Source organism: Thermothelomyces heterothallicus, assembly GCF_042370625.1.
Source record: "Thermothelomyces heterothallicus CBS 202.75 unplaced genomic scaffold P884_scaffold_21, whole genome shotgun sequence".
NCBI lineage: Eukaryota > Fungi > Ascomycota > Sordariomycetes > Sordariales > Chaetomiaceae > Thermothelomyces > Thermothelomyces heterothallicus.
Window position 1 is genome coordinate 491429 of NW_027192582.1, and position 17374 is coordinate 508802.

At 59.3% G+C, this 17374-nt stretch overlaps 7 protein-coding genes across 7 annotated transcripts; 3 read left to right on the forward strand and 4 right to left on the reverse strand.

Annotated features, from left to right (window-relative positions):
* Positions 1-837: 837 nt before the first annotated feature.
* On the forward strand, positions 838-2339 carry P884DRAFT_286692 (uncharacterized protein; the record flags this gene model as incomplete). Its single annotated transcript, XM_069443847.1, has 4 exons — positions 838-859; positions 923-943; positions 1151-1381; positions 1456-2339. The coding sequence occupies 4 exons, from the start codon at positions 838-840 to the stop codon at positions 2214-2216; spliced, it is 1035 nt and encodes a 344-aa protein (XP_069295550.1). The 3' UTR covers positions 2217-2339.
* On the reverse strand, positions 2340-3975 carry P884DRAFT_331415 (origin recognition complex, subunit 6; the record flags this gene model as incomplete). The annotated part of the gene is made up of 2 exons (XM_069445727.1): positions 2340-3533; positions 3963-3975. 2 exons carry the CDS (start codon positions 3973-3975, stop codon positions 2353-2355), a joined length of 1194 nt encoding a protein of 397 aa, XP_069295551.1. The 3' UTR covers positions 2340-2352.
* Positions 3976-4546: 571 nt separating this feature from the next.
* On the forward strand, positions 4547-6925 carry P884DRAFT_279464 (P-loop containing nucleoside triphosphate hydrolase protein; the record flags this gene model as incomplete). Its single annotated transcript, XM_069443311.1, has 3 exons — positions 4547-4859; positions 4925-6351; positions 6425-6925. 3 exons carry the CDS (start codon positions 4547-4549, stop codon positions 6923-6925), a joined length of 2241 nt encoding a protein of 746 aa, XP_069295552.1.
* A 483-nt stretch (positions 6926-7408) lies between these two features.
* On the reverse strand, positions 7409-8597 carry P884DRAFT_279465 (uncharacterized protein; the record flags this gene model as incomplete). The annotated part of the gene is made up of 2 exons (XM_069443312.1): positions 7409-8263; positions 8502-8597. The coding sequence occupies 2 exons, from the start codon at positions 8595-8597 to the stop codon at positions 7409-7411; spliced, it is 951 nt and encodes a 316-aa protein (XP_069295553.1).
* A 936-nt stretch (positions 8598-9533) lies between these two features.
* Positions 9534-12524, reverse strand: P884DRAFT_206682 (uncharacterized protein; the record flags this gene model as incomplete). Its single annotated transcript, XM_069438737.1, has 1 exon — positions 9534-12524. The coding sequence occupies one exon, from the start codon at positions 12522-12524 to the stop codon at positions 9534-9536; it is 2991 nt and encodes a 996-aa protein (XP_069295554.1).
* A 1439-nt stretch (positions 12525-13963) lies between these two features.
* Positions 13964-15114, reverse strand: P884DRAFT_271642 (uncharacterized protein; the record flags this gene model as incomplete). Its single annotated transcript, XM_069442455.1, has 2 exons — positions 13964-14502; positions 14577-15114. 2 exons carry the CDS (start codon positions 15112-15114, stop codon positions 13964-13966), a joined length of 1077 nt encoding a protein of 358 aa, XP_069295555.1.
* Positions 15115-15855: 741 nt separating this feature from the next.
* On the forward strand, positions 15856-16993 carry P884DRAFT_248075 (uncharacterized protein; the record flags this gene model as incomplete). The annotated part of the gene is made up of 2 exons (XM_069440532.1): positions 15856-15922; positions 16246-16993. 2 exons carry the CDS (start codon positions 15856-15858, stop codon positions 16611-16613), a joined length of 435 nt encoding a protein of 144 aa, XP_069295556.1. The 3' UTR covers positions 16614-16993.
* Positions 16994-17374: the final 381 nt, after the last annotated feature.

Below are 17374 nucleotides of genomic sequence, written 5' to 3' on the forward strand. Positions count from 1 at the left end.
CGCCCACACATACGCAGCGCCTCCTGCTATGTATGTACAGTACATACATACATATGTCCTCAGCAACTCACCCTCCTGCGCCACCCTCCTCCCTCCCTTGGCTGCTGCTGTAGAACGCCTTGCTTGGAGGATCAGCTGAACGGAAGAAGGAGGAGGAGGGAGAGGGCTCTCGACGGGGGAGAGGTCCGATCTGAGATGAGAAGGACCAGTGTGACACCTCCGGGCATTGGGGCTTAATTCCAGGGGAGCTTCAAAACGCTCTTGTTCGGGATTGAAGATGGTGCGCTGTGGCGGAGGATTGGCATGTCGGTGACTCGGACATTTGACGAAAACAAACAAAAAAAAAAAAAAAAAAAAAAAAAAAAAAAAAAAAAAAAAAAAAAAGAAAAAGAAAGAAAAAGAAAACACATATACGGACGTAGATGGACACTAAAAGAAATGGCCCGCGCCTTCCGCTCTATTCGCCCCAATGGAGAATCAACACAGTCAGCTAGCCAAGCATTTCGGAGTTAACCTGTTGCTCCCGGAGTTTAACGTTATGTCGGACTGAGAACTCGAGCAAGTCAGCCGGGTACCCTGACGGGCCGGGACTCGGGACGGACGGTGTGAAGTAGGGCAACCCGGCGTTAAGTGGCGTCAAATCGACGGAGATTGCGAATCCGGGAATCATGTTGCGGAAACCCCACCACCAAGAGGGGCAGAGAAGCGGGGCTTCGAGATGGTGATCGGGGTATATAAACGGGAGCCTGGTCAACGCTTGGTTCGGTATATTTGCTCCCGGAATCGGACCTGTAAGGCGTTGTTTTCATATCGAACTTCGGAGATAAGACTACGAATATGACCAAGGTTCTCTTGACAGGTGAGCGGGGCACTCCAGGGGGCGAAGATTTGGAGCTCCGTCACTGACTTTGTCGTCTCATAGGTGGCTCCGGCTTCATTGCCGGTAAGTGAGAATAATTCTATACCCCGAAGCATCACGAGACCGGCCTTGGTGCAGCCTACCCGTCCAGTTGTGTGCTGCGGGGTGCTGCCACTTAAAGGCCCTCCTGATACGGACCATGGGGGTTCGTCCCAAAACCCGCGCGGCCAGATAACCCTGCCAAAGCAACCACGTCCAGTTCTCGACTGACTTGACAACCCAACCCACAAGCCCACATCCTGGAGCAGCTGCTCGCCAAAGGCCACAGCGTCGTGACGACCGTCCGCTCGGAGGAGAAGGCCGCCAGGATTCGTGAAGCCTACCCCGAGAAAGTTGCCTCGGGCGATTTGGTCACGGCCATCGTCCCAGACATCGCCCAGCCAAATGCCTTCGACGAGGTGGTCAAGACCCCGGGCCTCGAGGTCGTCTTGCACACGGCTTCCCCTTTCCATTTCAAGATCAGTTGGTCAACCCCACACACACACACACACACACACACACACACGGGGCGCGCGCTAACTAAACTCCCCAATTAGGCGATCCCAAGGAGCTCCTGGACCCGGCCGTGATCGGCACAACGTCGATCCTGCGCGCCGTGGCCGCCTCGGCCCCGACGGTGCGGCGCGTCGTCGTGACGTCGTCCTTCGCCGCCATCGTCGACGAGGCGCGCGTCCGGGACCCGTCGCACACCTTCACCGAGCGCAGCTGGAACCCCGTCACGCCGGACGAGGTGCACAAGCACCCGTCGACGGCGTACCGGGCCAGCAAGACGTTCGCCGAGCGCGCCGCCTGGGACTTTGTCAAGGACCCGGCCAGCGGGGCCCGGTTCGACCTGGTCACCGTCAACCCGCCCATGGTGTTCGGCCCCGTGGCGCACTACCTGGCCAGCCTGGACGCCATCAACACGAGCAACGAGCGGATGGTGGACTGCCTGCGGGGCAAGTGGAGGGAGGAGGTGCCGAGCGCCGGGCCGGTGGTCATCTGGGTCGACGTGCGGGACGTGGCCGAGGCGCACGTCAAGGCCGGCCTGGAGATCCCCGAGGCCGGGGGCAGGAGGCTGTTCGTGACCGCCGGGCTGTTCAGCAACGCCGAGCTGGCGCGGATCGCCAGGAAGAACTTCCCCGAGGACGCCGACCGGTTGCCGACCGAGCAGACCAAGGGCGGGGAGCTGCCGGCCGAGAACGAGAGGTTCCGGTTCGACAACTCCGAGACGAACAAGTTGTTGGGCATCAAGTATCGCTCGTTGGAGGAGTCCGTGGTGGATACGATCAAGAGCCTGAAGAAATATGGCGCGTAAAGGAGGAGGTCCGGGTGGGAGCCGTGTGTGTCCAGTAGGGGTGAATAGAATGTGAGAGATAAGAGACCGGAAAGCATTAGATCTTTTTTTTTTGTCTTGTCCCTCTTTTTTTCCTCCTTCTTCCCCACCTTCGCCACTACCGCGCCTCCAACTCCTTGATCCTTTTCAACAACCCCTCTTTCCATTCGGCATACGCCTTCCTCTTCCTCTCCGAGAGATAGTCGTAGCGCTCTTGAAACATGGTATCCGGCCTCCGGATCTGCGTCGTCACCACCACCACCTCTCCTCCCTCCCCGCCATCGTCGCCTCCTTCCGCCCTCCGCCTCTTATCTTCCTCCTCCCTGTCCGCCAGGTCTCTCACCCCGTCGACCCAGTCCATATCGAACCACCCGTGCCTCGCGCCCCTCACGGCCGCAGCATCGAACTCCCTCACCGAGGGTTCTTCCCACCCTTCCCAAGCCCCGGCGTCGTCGTCGTCCGCATCATCGCCGGAAGAGGGGACGACGGCCACGGCCACGACCACCTCCTCCCTGGCCCTGCCGAGCCAGTACGCGACCTCCTTGCGCATCCTCACGTACCGCTCCCGGTCGACCTCCCGCCCGGCCGGCCAGACCACGCCGCGCCAGACGAAGAGGTAGAGGGCGCCGAGGACGGCCACCAGGTGGGCGCGGACCCAGGCGTCGTCGGTGAGCCGGCCGTGCGGCGCGACGACCGACTCCAGCCCGGACGCGACGACGGGGCCGATGTGGGCCGGTCCGAGCTTCGTCAGGAGGTACCGGAGGGCGGGGCGGATCCACGGCGGGAGGGCGTCGTCCCGGCGTTGTTTTGAAGACCCCCCGCCCCCCCGGCCCCCGCCGCCGGCGGACGAGAGGGTGCGGTCCTTGGAAGGGGTGGCGGCGGCGGCGGCGGCGGCGGCCCGGGCGCGGAGGTCGGAGAGGGATCGCTCCTTGCTGGGGGTCGTCGTCCGCGACTTGCTGGCTAGGGGGGAGCCGTTGAGGAGTTGTTGTTGTTGCTGCTGCTGTTCGCGGACCTTGGCGCTAGGCGTTCGGATGCGACCGCTGCCGAGGGGGGTGCCGCTTGGGGTGTGGCGGCCCGGGTTGGAGGCAGAGGCGGGAAGGATCTTGTCGAGGTGGTTGTAGAGGCGCTTGTAGATGCGCGGAGGAATGGGCGGCCGCGGCTCGATTGGGGGGAGGTCGAGGGCGACCTTGAGCCTGTCGCATGCCAGGTGCGCGCAGGCATAGAGCCGGGCGACTTCTTCCTCCGCCTTGAGCGTGCTCGCCCGGTTCCGTGACTGGGCGAGGAGGGAGGAGGCCAGGTCTGTGAGCGGTTGTGGGAGGGCCGAGTTGTGGGTGGGGAGCAGAGAGAGCAGCGTCTGCTCAATTGACCGGTTCATCGCGACTTATTATCGCTGAATGATCGCAACAGCAACGCGGGGAAAAGAAGAAAAGAAGAAGGAAAAAAAACCAAAAAAAAAAAAAAAAACTCGATTTTTCAAAGAAGAATCCAATACTCTTAACTTTTGTTGCCGCGATATGATAGTTACGTCCCTTCAGCTCGTTTGTATCTCATTCGTTGCTCGTCAGTTTAAGAGTCTCGCGCCTCAGAGGTACCGAGTAATACAAAAAAAAGTAACTAACTACGGAGTAATTCCGTACTTCGTACAGTGCCTGCGATGAGCCCAGGCGCGACTTGAGGGGGCCGTGGCGTGCCGGGCCCAACGCCTGATCACGTGCATCGGACCCCGACCCGGAGTGGCCATTCTGCCAAGACTGGAAGTTGCCGCCAGTCCGCTTCTCTCCCCAACATCAGCAGAGGCAGATGGGCCTTGCATCATCTGCCTTTTTGCATCTTGCATCCCGCATCCGACCGACTTTGCGGGCAAGAGCGGCACCACACCATGGCCTTCCACGCAAGTGGGCTGCCGGTACGTTTTCCGCACTCGACCGCTCCATCTTGATGCGACTCGGTATTGACTTTTTTTTTCGTGGCAGAGTATCGCAGCGGCGGCCTCGGATCTGTGGCCGTCACTTGCCAACACGCTACTAATCCCCTGGAAAGGCGCTACCTACAACCCCCCAGCTCCGAACCGCCACCGACCGTCCCGTACTTCCGTTGCCCATCGGCCTTCATCGTCGGCAACTCTCGCGAAGGCCCGAGAGGACTCTTCGCTGCGTGCGCAGGCCGACCCGATAGCAAGGACCAGGACTGAGCTCCCCGACTTCCTCCGGGACGTGGTGCCAACCCCACGCTTCCTCGACCGTCGCTTCGCCGATGCATCCCCTACCAACATCTTCTCGGAAATAGCGAACACGTCTTCTCGCTCGCTCGCCATGGCGAACCCTCTCATGCGCCGCTCCTACGCGGCTCTGATGGCCCGCCCCCTGGCACCCTTTCCCGGCCTCCGTTCGATGAGCACCTACCAGCCCAGCCGCATGCAGCAGCTCTCTCGGATCAAGTTTCAGCAACCCTCTCGTGGCTTCCAGTCGCGAAGCTTCGGCACTGGCGGGATTCCTCGCGATCTCCTTGCCAATCGCGAGGCTGCCGCCAACCGGAATCCCCACAGCGCCACCGCTCAAAACTCGTTCTACCAGCTTCTTCTCAAGGCCAACATGCCCGCCATTGTTGTTGAACGCTATCAGTCCGGTAGGCCAGACAGTGGCTGCTGCGTTACTCGATTGCCAAGTGCCGGATGCTAACGTGTGATTCAGGACGGTTTGCGACCAACGAAGCGGCCGACGAAGCCTACCAGAGAGCGCTGGCCATGATCAACGGTACGGCCGGCCCGGCTGCCAGCGGCGATGCGGCTGCCAATGCCTCCTCCGGTCTCAGTTCGAGCAAGCTTCAGGCGGTCGGCCAGGCTGTGGCCGCCCACCGCTCCGGTAGCAACATGGCATTCTCGACGGGTTCCAACGGTAGCAAGAACGGTCCTCTGCACGTCATCGTGGACGAAACGTTTGGCACCGCTGCTCTGAGATGGATCAAGTTTCTCCTGTGGTTTGGTCTGTGCGCTTATCTGAGTCTCGTCCTGGTCACTATGGTTGTCGAGGGTATGACCAGCCTCAAGCGGCCGAGCAAGGTTGACGGTATCGATCCCAAGGCCGAGAACCAAAAGGCTCGCTTTTCCGACGTCCACGGCTGCGACGAGGCCAAGGAGGAGCTCCAGGAACTGGTCGAATTCTTGCGGAACCCCGAAAAGTTCAGCAACCTCGGCGGCAAGCTGCCCAAGGGCGTGCTCCTCGTTGGCCCCCCGGGCACGGGCAAGACTCTGTTGGCTCGCGCCGTCGCCGGAGAGGCTGGCGTTCCCTTCTTCTACATGTCTGGCAGCGAGTTCGACGAGATCTACGTTGGCGTCGGCGCCAAGCGCGTCCGAGAGCTCTTCAATGCCGCAAAGGCCAAGGCTCCTTCCATCGTCTTCATCGACGAGCTGGACGCCATCGGCGGCAGACGCAACTCGCGCGACGCGACCTATGTTCGCCAGACCCTGAACCAGCTCCTCACCGAGATGGACGGTTTCGCCCAGAATAGCGGTGTCATCATCCTGGGCGCCACCAACTTCCCCGAGTCTCTCGACAAGGCGCTCACCCGCCCCGGCCGTTTTGACCGCCACGTCCACGTGTCTCTGCCCGACGTCCGTGGTCGTATCGCCATCCTGAAGCACCACGCCAAGAAGATCAAGATGGGCTCCGACGTCAACATCGCGGCCATCGCCGCCCGCACCTCGGGCCTGTCTGGTGCCGAGCTCGAGAACATTGTCAACCAGGCCGCCGTCCATGCCAGCAAGGAGAAGGCCAAGGCGGTCATGCAAGCCCACTTTGAGTGGGCCAAGGACAAGGTTATCATGGGCGCCGAGAAGCGCAGCATGGTCATCACGCCCAAGGAGAAGGAGATGACGGCTTACCACGAGGCCGGCCACGCCCTGGTCGCTTACTACTCCAAGGACACGGCGGGCGAGCTCTACAAGGTCACGGTCCTTCCGCGCGGCCAGAGCCTCGGCCATACCGCATTCCTCCCGACAATGGACAAGTATTCGTATTCGGTCCGTGACTACCTGGGCCTCATCGACCGCGCCATGGGCGGCAAAGTCGCCGAGGAGATTGTCTACGGAAACGAGTTTGTGACTAGCGGTGTCAGCCAGGTATGTGCCTTTGCATATATCCCTATCGATCCTCTTGTGCAGCATTGGAATGTGCGCTAACTCCCGAGTCCAGGATCTTGACTCTGCCACCCGCACGGCGTGGCAGATGGTGGCTCAGCTCGGCATGTCGGAGCGCTTGGGCCCCGTCGAGTATCTGCGCGATTACGAGCGCTTGAGCTCGGAGACGCGCGCCATGGTCGAGGCCGAGGTCAAGAAGGTGCTCGACGAGTCGTACGCCCGCGCCCGCGCCCTGCTCGTCTCCAAGCGCGCCGAGCTTGACCTGCTCGCCAAGGCCCTCGTCGAGTACGAGACGCTGGACCGCGCCGAGGTTGAGAAGGTGCTGCGCGGCGAGAAGCTTGAGGGCCGAATCTCGGTGCCGCCCGGGCCCATGGCCGTGCCAAAGCCCCAGAACTCGATAGAGCCCGGCTTGCCGATGCCGCCATTGTCCGGCGGTGGTGATGGTGAGGGTGCCGGGCCCGGGAGTCCACCGCCGCCCGCCCCACCACCAGCACCTGCGAGACAAATAACAGTCCTGGGCACCGGTGAGGTAGGAAATGGGGAAAGGGATGAATGAGGTTTGAAACGGAGAAGGGGGGTTGTGGGGGTTGGTGAAAGTGGTAGGGGAAATTGATACCGAGCGGATTCACGAGTACCCACCAAGATTGAGAGATTGAGACGATAGGGACCGGTCGGATGGCATGGGCGGCGTTTTGTGGCTAATCATCACGTCGGGAGTGTATACCTCCGCAGCGGTGTAAATCTTTCTATGTCTGTTTTCTTCCATTCGTCTTGTTCTACGTTATAACGGTTAGCAAGTACGGCATCTCTCCTACTATGTTCGAAGCTGGCTTAATATGCAGTGATTGATGATGATGTCGTGAATATGGAAAGCTCTCAAGAACAAGAGGAACCCAGGCGTGGCGGATAATCTCGGAACAAGTCGTTCAAGCAACGAGACCGGCGGCAAGCAAGCAACAGTTTGGCCCCTACTAGCCTGAGTCCGCCTTCCAACTTTCTCCCTCTAGCTCCCCCAACGCCAACCCAATCCCTCGGCCCTCTACCAAACCCCGGGGATGACGGCCCAGCGCCCCCGGACCTTGTCTTGGCCAAACTTTTCGGCATACCACTTGCGGCCCCTGACCGCCCGGGGCAGCATGGCCGCGATCTCGTTAAACAGGAAGCACCTCGCGGGCAAGCATCCCCAGCCGGCCGCCATCCAGAAGCCGAACCACTCGACCCACTCGCAAAAGTAGTGCGGGTACAGCATCACCTTGAACAGGCCGGCCTGCGGGATCTCGTAGTGCTTGTCGACCACCGTCCCGGCCTTTCTGTTCTTCTTCCCTCTCTCCTCCTCCTCCTCCTCCTCCTTTTTCTCCTCCTCCTTCCCGCGGGGAGGACGGTCCTTACGGGCGGCCTCGCGCGCCCTCCGCGCGGCGCGGCGCCGGATCTCGCGCAGCTCGTCGTCGTGGTAGTAGTTGGCGGCGAGGCCGAGGTAGAAGACGGCCAGGCCGGCGGCGAACTGCGGCGTGCCGAGCTGGGCGGCCCAGGCGGCGCGCGTCGTCGGGCCGTACCCGCCCAGCCACGCGCCGATGGCCAGCCCGTTGGTCAGCTGGAAGGCGACGGCGGACAGCCAGACGGCCGCGTGGATCGGCGACATGGACGGCTGCAGGAAGGGGAACAGCAGCGCCCGGTACGCGTAGTGCAGCACGAAGAGGAACGCCAGCACCCTGTTCTCGTACGGGAGCGCCGCCCCCCCGACCTGCGCCGACAGCGTGCGCATCGTGTACAGCAGCGTCAGGAACCCGGGCGCCTCCATCGTCAGCCACCCGACCCGCCCCGGCAGGTTGAGCCGCGAGTCCACCGACGTCTTGCCCATCCCGTACCACGGTATCACCCATTGCAGCGAAGCGACCTGCTCTCTCTCTCTCTCCCGCGCCCGAGGGCAAAGAGGTGGGTTTTGAATTAGTGATGATGCCCTTGAGGGTGAAAAAAATAAAAGGGAAAAAAAAGGGGGGGGGGGCCGGGGGACGGGGTGTTTAAGAATAACAAGGCGAAGTGGTGTGAGAAAAGGATGGGAAGGTGCTCGAGTTGGTTGGTTGGTTGGTTGGTTGGTTGATTGATTGATTGCTTGCTTGTGCTTGCTTGCTTACCACAGGCATCCATTTCCAAATGGAGAGGATGAAGTCGTAGTTCTCACGGTTCGGTGGGAACCAATTGGGAATGAGTCCTGTGGTCGAGGTGGCCATTGTCGCGGTTATGGTGTGAACGCGTGCTCGTGTGTGTGTGTGTGTGTGTGTGTGTGTGTGTGTGTGTGTGCGCGCGTGCGTGAGAATGACCGAGTGTGTTTGCGTGAGTGGGGGGAGAATGTTGAGACAAAAGGTATTGGGCTCTTGTTAGGGATGTAAAAAAACAAACAGAATCGAATTCCTGTTTGAAGGCACGGAAGGATTGAGCACCGTCGAGTCCTTTCCATATATTAAATAGGCCGTACCCTGACCCATCACCATTCGCACGCGTAGAGTGGTATTGTAGGTACCCGGCCATGCAAAGGACCAGGAAATGATGTCGGGGAGTCGCTGGCCCAGACCGGTGGCCGTGCGTACGGAGTAGTAGGGATGTATCGGTGTGATGCCCCACTAACTATAACCTACATAACCTACAGAGCCCTTGCGCTGCAGCAGTACGGACGTACTCCGGGTGCCAGTATCCGTGCTTACCCACCGCCAACTCGATGCTTACAGACCCCAATCCTGCACTCGCCCTTGCTATCAAAAATCACCTGCGAGGACAGATTACACAATCAAGGCCTGTCTATATTCCATGGCTCTCTATTATGAGAAGAACCATTTATCAACTGGGAGTCTCTTTCTCGGCCGTACCGAATTCCCCCCTAGACGCTGCTGGCGAAGTGGTGCCAGGACTCTCTAAACCCTAGCCTACATACACCATACAAGACCCCAAAGTCCTTTGCTAGACAACAACCCCTGACATCACGAGACCCTTTCCAGAACCATCAAAGCCTGCTGTGCATAACATAACCATAGCCATCGAATAAAAAAGAAAAGAAAAGAAAAAAAGTAGAGCCAGATCTCGTGATATCATAACGATCTACCTTCTTTACTCTCGGCACGGCTCTGCTCTCTGCTCTATCTTATCTGTTCTATTCCGCCCCAGTCTCGACCTCACATGACCACACAGTCCCTGTCCCTCCCGCTGCCTCCAGAAACGGGCATCGGCGAGCCCGCAGGTGGTGGTGCCCCTCTCCGGAACCCCCCTGGCGGCTGCGACCCACCGCGTCCGTCAGCGCCGGGGTATTGATACCTACCCGGGCCGCTCCGACCGCCCGGCCCTATCCCTTCCTGCTGCGGCTGTGGCCGCCCACCTGCAGCCGTGACATTGCTGCCGGCGCCTGCATTGGTGCTGCCCGGATGGGCGGGGTGGCCTGCCGGCGGGATGTACGGCTGTTGCCTCGCGGCTTGTTCGTAGCTCGGAGGGGCTTCCTCGAGCTCTTGATCGGCGGGCCGGTGCGTCATTCGTGTCGTTTGCGGCACCGTCGTCGTACTGGTGGCGGCGGTAGAGGAGCTGCGGGGCGGGAGGAGGGAGCGGACGGTCTGGGTTGTCGGGCGTGGCCGGTTGGAGCTACCCGTGCCGCTGATGTTTCCGCTCACCGAGTGGGTGGTGGTCGACGCGGACGCGAGACGGGGCTGAGCGGGCGTCGGCCGGCCTCCGCCAGCGAGCGGAGCGTTGGCTGGTGACGAGAGGGAGGGGCTGGAATAAGAGGCATGTCGCCCGCCGCCAACACCGCCACGACCAGCACTACCTCGGCTAGCACCGCCTCGTTGCCCAACGCCGCCGCCGCCGCCTTGCTGCTCAATGTATTGCTCTGAGAGGAGACTCTCGCGCCTGCGGCGCTCAGCGCGCGCGCGCTCGTCTTCTTCTTCTTGGAGTTGCAATGCGAGCGCGAGATCCCGGTCTTCCTGTTCATGCTTCGCGGAGAGGGGCCCCTCGGTGGAGGCGCCGGGTCGCACCGTAGGACCGCGACGCGTTTGCACCGTATCCCAACCATCGTTGTCAGTATCCGCCGCGTCCGCCCAGTGGTCGTCAGCTACAGCGTCCCGGGACGGCCCTGGCTGGCCTTGCGGCGCACCACCGACAGGGCGGAAGTCGCCAGAGAAGAACTCGGTGCGTTCGCCGTTGACGTCGACCAGAGACTCCCATACCACCTCAGCGTGTCCGGCATACCCGGCATCTGTCACGAGCGTGAGCAGCTCCAGCGTCTGCGGGTGTCGATACAGAGTCGAGAAGTGGTCGTTGCGAAAGAGGATCGCGACCGAACCGGGCTTCATGGCCTGTTTGATGACTTCCAATCCAAACTTTGTCAGCTGCGTCGCTGAGATGCTCAGAAACGACTTGATGCTCAAGATATCCTGGTATATCTGCTGCTCCTCCGGTGTGAGACCCTGTTCGGAGTTACACAACTTCTCTTCCAGCTCCTCTTCCCTGAACAACAGATTCTGTGCATCCTCATAGGAACCCGCCTGTCGCGAGAATGCATCATACGCCGCATCGTCCTTGGAGGGTAGCCACCCGTGGATGAGCGGGATGGAAAAAGTCGAATAAAGAGCCATCTCCCTCGTATGTTCAAAGGTGCCAGGGATCATGTCGGTGCGCTCGGTAGAATGGAGGTATGTGAGCGACGTCCGTTTGAACGCCGAGACGACTTCCTGGGTTGGAATAAACCGCGGGTTGACGTTCATTCCCGTATGCAACCCCTTGAGGAACTCGTACAGCTCGGTGACATCCGGTAGAGGCACATCGGGCTGCGCTCGTCTCTCGGACATGAGCTCGTCGAACACGGCATCCAGCAGCAATCCAAGGCTCACTTGCTCACGCGACTTAAGCGTCTCAACAAGTGCCGTGTTGGTCTTGTCCGCCGGGGTGGTCAGAACGAGCGCGTTGACAAGCGCGACCAGGGGACAGGGTCCGTTGGCGTTCTGAACGAGAATTGGCGATGTCCGAGGGTTCTTGGCAGCCGATTCGTCGTGCCAGTTGATGTTCTTGATCTGATACGTTTCTGACTTATCAACAGGCCGAGGGGGCGGGGCCGGCGGCCGCTCTGCAGTATTCCTTGGTGGCAGTTTCGGGGCCTCCTCTGAGCGCGCTTCCATTGCAGGAGCCTCTTTAACTGCGGTATCTTCATCTTTGAAGTTCTCCCACGTGCTCTGTCTCGATAGGGGCTCCAGTTCTGGTTCCATATCAATGAGGTTCCAATCGTCCGTTCCCGCAGGGCCGTTGCTTGGTATTGCCGGCGGCTGAGAGACGTCCTGTCCTTTGTCGGAAGGCTTGAGATCATCCCAGACGTTGGTATCATCGAGAACCCCGTCGTCGGCCGTGGTGATAAGCGGCCTCGGAGGGGGTTGCCCCTTAGCCTCCTCACTCCACTCAGCAGAAGCGTCTTCTGATGGCGCAGACGTAAAGGCGAGCGAGTTGGACCCCAGTCTCGGGGTTGGCTGACTCGATGGCACAGCCGAGTCCCAAACGTTTCCTGCAATGGAATCTTGCTCCTCCATTCTCGGGACCGGCCCGGTTACTTTGCCCCCATCCAAGGCCGGTTGCCAAGGACTGGTACTCGAGTCGTCGATGCTCAGCTGCGAGAAGTCTGCCACTGGAACGGATGGCACGGGTGGGATGCTTGACGACGTTGCCGCCTGGCCCTGGCTAGTTCCAGACGCGCTCAGCGACATCTTTCTCTTGAAGGGATTCGTCTCGGGTCTGGAGCCTCCGCCCGGCAACAGGACTGCTGGTCCCGGCCGCGTGTCCTGATTGGTTTCCGACGTCCCCTGGGCCGTGCTTGCCTGAACAGCATGGCTATCGCCCGGTCGCAGCACCGCTGGTACTTGGCTCACATCTACCGTATTGAGTGTAGACGCTCCCTCAGCCCAGATGGTGCCCTCATTCCCGAGGTCGGAAGAGGCCACGGTGGCGCCGTGTTTCGAAGAGCCCGGTATGGCGGCTTCTGGTTTTGTAGTGCTTTGTTGCCCTTGGTATTGCTCGTCTTCGTTTCCCCATATCGCATCCTTCTCGGTACTGTTCGGGGCCGATGCATCCCGCGCCTGCTGCGGGACAGTCGGATGAAGCGCAGCGGACTGAGGAAGCGGTTTTCGAGTCACCATATTGCAGCGCGAATTGCCGTCTAAATCCAGCGTCCAAACAGGGAAAGGAAGATGTCTGGTGAAAAGATGTTGCCGAACGAAGGTTTGGCCGGAGGCAGCCTGGAGTGGGGCTGCGATACTCGTTGCACCAAGCTCGGGGACGGTGGCGTGGAACTGGTTCGGCGCTCTCTATGGAGAACGCGGAAAGGGGAGGAAAGAATTGGAGGGTTTCCAGGATGATAAAATCAAAGTCGCTATCATGTGTGCAAGCGAGCTGTTGTACAGGGTCGCATCATCTGTGAAAGCTAGAGCTTGTTGTCGTGTTGGGGTTGGTCGAACTGGGTGTTGGATAGTGAGTGCTAAGTAATGGCACGGGCAATTGGAAGATTGAAGCTCCAAAAAGGACGGTGCAACGCACTGCCGACTCTGCCGCAAATCTCTCTTAAGCACTTGAGAAAGCAAGAAACCTCCGTATTTCGGGTCTTGAGGAAATTGAGCTGACCACTGTGAGCTTACACTGTTTATTCGAGGCGGTTGGTAATGGGCGGTCCTGCTAGCGTAGCTGCTGCAGCACGGCGCTGCCTCTCCAAGGTTGATCCGCCCCGCGTCATCCAAGTTGGCGAGCGGGCTGGGAAATAGTGGGGCAAATCCTAGAAAGGCAAGTCGGTCTCTGTGGGGTGCGGGCGCCTCAGCGAATCGGACAGAGCCAAGCTCGAGCCGGCCCCCAGGCTTCGTCACCCTCGTAGCTGCTCGCAGGTATGCAGTCCCACCGAATCTACTTTACGTACCTTACGTAGGAAGTCCATACTTGCCGCAAAGGTGGCTGCTACCTCGAGTTATTTTTTTTGCCTGAAAACGCGCGTCTTTTCTTCCTGGCACGCACATGCGTAAAGATACACTAAATATCGTGCGAGACTTGGGCCGATACAGAATGGGCCTAGTAACATAAGCGGAGGCCACAGTTAAGATATCCCATCACGTTGTCACATTATTTATTACCTTATGCGAGGCAGTATACGGTGGTATACAGATTACCTATGGCCTCGGCCGAGATTCTTGTTGCGTTTCGTAAACCACCATCTCTGCAAGTGGGCGTTTCCGTCTGCTCTGTTCTTTCCTGTGAAGATGGAACTCGTCGACTTCAAGGGCCGCGCAATCACTGCATCGGGCAATTCACCGCACATGTAGGGTCAAACAATTGATGGCGGATGGGCCTGCAGGGTATCGCTGGACACTCTCGGGCTGTGGCTAGCTCTCCTATGCAACGTCAATTGTCATGGTAGAAAGAAATCCGACGTTCGCCAAGGCACCTCACACACGCTGTATATGCAAATATCCTCCAACGCCAGAAGGGCCAGAATCGTGGGCCGACTAATCGTAGCGGAAAGAAAATTCTAAGCCATAATCACATAGCGCCCAATCCCAGCCAGCCAAGCTTCAAACATTACTTGCTCCACCCATTACACCCCCAACGAGTTCAGCCTACGACAGGCGGGCATGTCATATGTATTCGCCAGCTCCATCTTCTCCGGATCCTGGAAGAACCAGCCTTGTGCCGCGTTCCGTAGCTGCTGCTTGTGCGCCATCTCGTTATCGCACTTGAGGCGCAGCTGCTGCACGAGCACCACCTCGGCCTTCTTGTCGAGCGATGACAGCTTGGACTGACTGTACGAGTGGACGTCGGCCGGGTTGAGGTAATATTTCACCTTGAAGTGCGGCATCGTGCGCTCCATCGTGTACAGTGGCGGGTGCGGCTGATCGAAGACCATGCTAGGCGTTGACGGCGTCGAGGAGAAGACGCCCGAGAAGATGGAGGAGATGACTGGCCAGAAGAGGAGCAGGATGATGGGCAGATACCCGACAAGATTGCTCCACACACTCGGCGGCTCCTCTTGTCCGGGGTTACGGGGCCGACCCCGTGGTCGTGGGCCGCCGAACTGATGCACCCGAACTCCCGGGCCGCCAAAATTGAAGACGAACTGCGGCCCACCGTCAAAGCCTAGAGAATCGAAAAACAAAAGTCAGCCATGACCTCCCGGCAGCGGGAATGATGAACAACGCATGATCACCCACCTGCAAAAGGCCCTCCAAAACCCCCACCCCCAAAGAACCGCGCAAACATTTCTTCCGGACTAATCTCCTCTGCGCCCCACCCACCACCAGCGCCGCCGCCGCCGCCGCCGCCGGCTGTCCGCCCGGAAAACCCGGCGAAGGGGTTCTGCGCAGCCTGCGCCTGGGCACTGGCGAACCGACTGTCGGGGTCCGTCCCGTACCGGTCGTACTTTTCTCTCTTCTCCTTGTCGCCCAGCACGCTGAAAGCGCGCGACACCATCTTGAATGCCTCATCGGCGTGTTCGTGGCCGTTCTTGTCCGGGTGCGTCAGCAGCGAGAGCTTGCGGTACGCCTTCTTGATCTCGCTATCGGTGCACGTCTTTTGCAGCTCCAGGATCTCGTAGAAGGCCGTCGGGTGGCACCGCCGGATCCGCAGCACCGCCGCCTTCTGCTCGGCCGTGTACTTGCGCTCCTGATTGCCCTGGTTGTGCTCGCGTCGGTTGCGCGCGGAGGCGTCATTTTGGGACGACGAGGCCCCGGAGGCGGAGGCGTCGGGCATGGTGCCCGGTCGGTGGAGGAAACGTGTAGAGAGTAGGCGCCGGAGAGAGAGGGGGAGAGAGAGAGAGAGCAGCCGAGGGGATGGACTCAGCGAGCGGAAAAGCCGGAATAGGGAGGCCGGTACACTGCAAAACGATACTGACAAGAGAGACCGCAGTTGGGTGTTCTCTGTTGCGCTGTTTCTCGGATCTGGCTAGCGTGTCGTCTTGGTCCGTCGGGCGGTCGGTCGGTTCCAGACTGCAGACCCCTAAATGCGCACCCCCGGCGGAGCCCGCGGGCGCAAAAGTCGCAGCGATGCAATCACAGGAAACGTCTAGCCAGAGAATAAAGCCAGCTCTGCGACGGGCGAAGCTCCGGGAACACTCTGGCGATGGCTGAGCCGCGCCGATATTTTTGGTGCAGGACACTGAACAATGAGAACAGTTTCCAGAACCCACGCGTCCGTGCACTTCCGTACACCGAAGTTGACGAGTCCCAGTCCAGAATCTATGGGGACCCAACAGGGGTTTCGCTTAGTCATAACTAATGATACCGGAACTGATAAGATAAGACTGCACTTTACGACGTCACTGCCCTCAAAACTTGTTCACCAAAACGAAAGACAGAGAGACGAGGTTGTCTAAGGAGCCTCGATGAGGCTACCAAAGACCAATTGAGCATCTCCAGGCACTCAATTCCACCCGCTGACTTGCTCGCCATTAAATAAAACGGACCCGGAAAAACACCCGAACGGTTTGCCGAGATGGCACCCACGGACAAGGACCCCGAGCCGCGAGTGACCGTCGGATCGCAACTAAGAGCATGGGGCAGTGAGTTACCCCTTCCTCAGGAACACCCCTTCTCCCCCCCCCCCCTCCCGCTCCTCGCTACGCACAACCCCTCCTTCAGTCCTCGCAGCCTTCATTCCCTTCCTCTACCCTTTTTCCTTTTCCTTCCCTCCCACCCAACAACAACAATACCACCACCACCACCAACAACAACAACAACAACAACAACAACAACAACAACAACAACAACAACAACAACAACAATAGCAATGACGACAACGACGACGAGATGACGACAAGCCGCTGACCAAAGATCCCTTCCCCGCCCTTCTTGCGGTCCCTCGCGCGAACCAAACAAAAAACAGCCTCCGCCATACCCCCCATGACCCTGACGACGCTCATCATCGCGCTGCACGCGCGCCCGCTACAGCCGCTGCCGATGCTCTTCCCGCCGCTGCTCGTCTTCAGCAGCTACCTGACCCTGGCCGGGTTCCAGACGGACGGCGCGGGCATGACGGCGGCCTGGTCCGGGGTCTACGCGCTGCTCGCCGCGCGCCGCCGCCCCGCCTCGCTGCGCAGCCGCTTCTCCCTCCGCGGCGTCGTCCGCGGCGCCGCCGTGGGCCTGGCCGTCGCCAACACCGTCGCGGGGCTCTACACGTACGCCACGGGCGACAGGAAGAAGGAGGAGGAGGAGAGGAGGGAGCTGAACCGGTGGGGTGTGTATAAGGATTAATTAACGGGAGTTCATCGCTCGCTCGCTAGAGCACGCTGAGGGAGGCGGATTAAGCTGGGAGGATGCGATGCCTATTGAAGTGGTGTAGTGTTGAGAGATTACGGGCGGAAAGAAAAAGGAAGAAAGGGGAAGGGGGGGTGGTTTGGGGGAAGGAACACGGCAAGGCAGTAGTACTGTAAGAAGGGAAGGGAAGGATGGAATGGAGATTCTTTTAGCTTTTGGCAAAAGTACCAACAACACCTGTGAGCAACGTTTTTAGATGGCGAGAACACCACGACATGTTGCTGTATTAATAATGTCATGTACTTTTTTTTTAGACCCGGTGACCAACAACGAATTCCTCGACAACTCCCCGTTCTAGGGAGACCGAAGGATCGCACCCTATCAAGATAATATAGTATACAGGTCGCCTAGGGACAGCAAAGAAGCTTCCCGTGCATACAAAAAAAAAAAAAAAAAAAAAAGATGAAAGCCAGCCATTGAACGCCAGGGAGACGGCTCAGCACTTGATAGTCTCCGCCCAATCCCGCTCCTCTCTATGTGTGCACCACGCTCCACCCCAATGCAATGTGTTTTATGTTTAGATGGTCCGCACAGCCAACCAACCAGCCGAGTTTATACTGGATAAACATCCACATTCTCTCCTCTCCTTCCCGCGATCTGCTCGCCCTGTAATACCTGCCGGAAAACATTTTTTTTTCTCGAGATGATATGAAAGAGAAATTTCGCTGCGGCGAAAGGGATGAACCACTGTCGTTTCC